The 3611-nt window shown below is 45.7% G+C and overlaps 1 protein-coding gene across 1 annotated transcript in view; it reads left to right on the top strand.

Moving 5' to 3' along the window:
• The first annotated feature begins 291 nt into the window (after positions 1 to 291).
• GBGT1 (globoside alpha-1,3-N-acetylgalactosaminyltransferase 1) overlaps positions 292 to 3611 on the top strand; it is a 6067-nt gene continuing 2747 nt past the window's right edge. The window contains exons 1-4 of the mRNA XM_010135294.1: positions 292 to 353; positions 1404 to 1466; positions 2737 to 2787; positions 2887 to 2922. Coding sequence (XP_010133596.1) covers positions 292 to 353; positions 1404 to 1466; positions 2737 to 2787; positions 2887 to 2922 — 212 coding nt within the window. The remainder of the gene's footprint in view (positions 354 to 1403; positions 1467 to 2736; positions 2788 to 2886; positions 2923 to 3611) is intronic.

Raw genomic sequence — 3611 nt, 5'->3', positions numbered from 1 at the left:
TCAGAAAGGCTTCCCATGCACTTACCACCGTGATTGGATCTTGGGGAAGTTAAGAGGTTTCTCAAACAGTTAAAGGAACATGACTAAGGGACCTGCCTCTTCCGTGTTTCTGATGTCAGGAAGACTGAATTTAAATGCAACCGTGTGAAGATCCTCGTGCTCCTGTGATTAAATACTCCACATCTCCCATAGTAAGATATTTATAGCCAATTTCCCTTACTTTTTTTATCTGTTGCAGACTGAAAGCACTGGGAGTAAAAAGTTGCCTTTCCTTCTTTCCCCCTACAAGACATGTTTTCCAGGAAGGTGTTGGGATCCCTGGCTTGTCTAGTTGCCGTTACTGCGTTTGTCTGGTAAGCATTTGCTTGCAAGCCTGGTCATGTTTAAAACGTCCTGTCTGTGTCTATACTGCGGTAAAAAGCATAGCAGCAGAAAAAAACTGGCAGTGCATTTTATGGAAAGTCCCTGGTAGAGCTGTAAGAACGAACAGTAATTTGTATAATAAGTAAAGTAACACTCGCAGAGGGAAAAGCCTCCGAAGAGAGAGAGAAAAAAAGACAGTTTGTGTCTAAATTAGGCTGCTAACACTGTATCTGACTCACAAACAAATGTTCAAGTACAAAATATTCCAGTTACATTTCAGTTCAGGCTTTAAAAGCGGTTATTATCTCTCTTTGTAGCTATCAAGCACTGCTGCTTTCAAACACTGAGAATGTTTGTAGTTCTGAGTGTACTTACTGAGTAAGCCTTAGATTCTCTTGAGCAAGCTCAAACATTGTTTGAAAGAAATCTGACATTAAGCATTTCTATTAACTACTGAATTATTAATTATTACCCATTAATCATACTGTATTTCCGATGTTGCCATTCGCTCTTATTTCACATTGTGGGCAGTGCTGTTTCACCAATAGTTAAGTGATTGCATTTAAAAATCTGTACAGGTTGTGATTAAAACTGGAGGGAGAAGAAAGCCTTTGCAGCCTGTTGGCTACGCAAATGAGAGGTGGCACACGTGGCACTTAGAGTTCCCAGAAGTGCCAGGATGTCACATCAGTGCGTGTTGCAGATTTATCCATTTGGGCCATTGTTTTGTGTCTCCAGTTGTGTACGCTTCCCAAAACCATCTAGGCCTATGTCTTGTAAACCACCTGATGTAAAGAATAACACTTAAAACCTGACGTTTTAAGCTGGGTTTTTCTGGACTCGTTTTGTCCCAAGTTTCCCATTCATGCCGTAGCTGCAAAGGTGGATACGCTGGGTCCTATGCTGACAAGTGAAGTAGACGTGCAGTGAGCCAGAGTTACTTCTCAAAACCTGCACCAGATTCTGAGAATATCCTGGAAGATCCTAGGAGGGTATCACTCGACGTGACCTCTCTTAAAAATGTTTCTTTGCTGTCACAGGCTTGCAGTTGGGAATGGAAAGGTGCACTACCTCCCGTATTACCTGCCTTGCCCCGAAATCTTGTAAGTATATCTTGTGTGTAAAGAATAACACAGATCGTTGTAATGGGAGCTCTACCTCACTGGCAGGATGAGTAGTTATTACAAGTAGTCACCTGTTTGTTTTATGAATCTATAACTAGTCACTGTCTCAAAGTAAACTGGAAATAATGCAAACTTTGCTGCGGTAGTCTCTTCAGGACAGCTCTGTATTAGTACAGCATGAGAGAGGCTGCCTTTGTTGTGAGTCACAGAGGGTGGGATAACAGGTTAACGTTAGCTTTGTTATCAGGGTGTGATCACACATGTGCACGTGTACACACAGGATCTCGCTGTGCTTTGAGCTGTGCATTAAGTATCCCAGCCCAGTAGACGGGGAGATATACGTCAGAGAGACAAAATGAACCATCATAAAAGGAGTTCTGGCAGAATCAGGAATACCCCCCTGCTCTCCTAATCATGTTCATCTACAGTCTGTGCTTTCCACTGGCTTTATGAATGTATTTGTGTTATGGCAGCACGTGAGCTGTGGACCAGAAGCCTGCTCTGAACGAGTGACAGGGCAGCTGCTTCTCCAGAGGCCTTGCAGTTTGAGCAGTCAGCTTCAGCGCGCGATGCAAACTCATGCACAGTGAGCTGACCCAGCACGGGTCCCAAAAGCTGCCCTGAAGCTGCATAAGAAGAGAACTTACCCTGTGGAGGAGCAGGGCCATGGCCTGAGCGGCTTCACTGGCGTATTGGACCACAGCTGTACAATGACCGGCCACAGCTTTTCCCATCCTTTAGCGTGACCCCTGATCTTGTAAAAACAAAATGAATCAAAAAAGTGTAGATAGAAAAGATGGTCTTACAGAGGCATTTCTCATTATTTCAAGCCATTAAAAGACCTTTTGTCTAGTAAGATGCTTATTTCCCTGAATGCAGTGTAAAGGGTGGTGTGTCAGGTAGTTCAACCCTCCAGGTGAGCAGGGAGTGGAGCACATACGCGACCAGAGTTGGCAGTCCCCAACAAGCGTGTGCTTCCCTGGTGTTTGACCCCTAAACATGGGTGTACCCACAGTCTTGGAGAGCTGCCAGCATCTCTCTGTCCCTGTTCTGTGCTCTGTTTCAAAACCGTTCCTCAACTGGCAGCCGCTGCAGGTGTGTGCAGGCACTGTCGAACTCTCTGAGCCAGGCAGCGCACTGTCACAGCAAGCAGAGCCAGGACCTGGACAGCTGTCAGTGCCACAGCAGGTCCTGATCCGTATTTCAGGAATTGCATCACTGTCCCTTTCTTTTCCCACCCCATGTGCAGCTCCATGAAACTCCAATATACAGAAGAGAAGCTAATCCAGCTTTTCCCCCAGTAAGTACTAGCTTTTTATTTCCTGACCTTTAAACTGCTGTTCCTCTCTTCTGGGCAGATTCATGTATTATTTGGTGGATATTTTTTTTCTTTTTACAGATTATTTTATCAGCAGCCAAGAGTGCTGGCTCCAAAGTAAGTTGTTTTTTGGAACTTTGTGGTTTGTTCCTGCTGCCTTTGGTGTGGGGGCTCATGGTTTCAGAGTCTGGTGCCCACTGAGCGGTATGTTGTTCCAGGAGAAGTCTGACTGTAGGGGTATGGCTGAGCTGGCTGTGCTGCTGTCAGACGGGGTTCAGTCGCTGTATCCTGTTAACAGACCTGCTGTAAATCCCCAGTTAATATGTTAGCACACACACAGCCTGTCCACATTGCTCCAGGGGCTCTCTTTGAGATGGGAGATCTGTAGTAGCTGGAAGACAGTGAGAAATCCCTTCTGGGACTGTGGTGTAGCTGTGGGAGAGCTTTGAATCCACTTCAGGGCAAAATCAAGCAGGTGCCTGTGTGTGTGACCTTCAGCAGTGGTTCCAGCTAACCTGCTGGATCTTACACTGGAACAAACTGCAGCACTCCGAGGAGTCTCTGTGAGCAGCAAACCAGGGGGGTTAAACAGACAGGGGCAGTTTCAGGCAGCAGCAGCTAAGAAGTGACTTAGGGAAATGCTCCTTGTCAGCTCGTGTTTGTTAGCAGTCTCCTTTGTTCCAGCTCCCATGACCTGCCTCTTATCTCTAGTAATTCAACAGTCACCATTCTTTTGTGTGTTAATAAACACACCCTGTTTGTATATAACATCCCCCCCTCCCCCCCCCCCTTTTTTCACGAAGGTG

The sequence above is a fragment of the Buceros rhinoceros genome, unplaced genomic scaffold (genome assembly GCF_000710305.1).
Source record: "Buceros rhinoceros silvestris isolate BGI_N320 unplaced genomic scaffold, ASM71030v1 scaffold42734, whole genome shotgun sequence".
NCBI lineage: Eukaryota > Metazoa > Chordata > Aves > Bucerotiformes > Bucerotidae > Buceros > Buceros rhinoceros.
The sequence above is the reverse complement of the archived record's forward strand: the minus strand, read 5'-3'. Positions and strand labels throughout refer to the sequence as shown.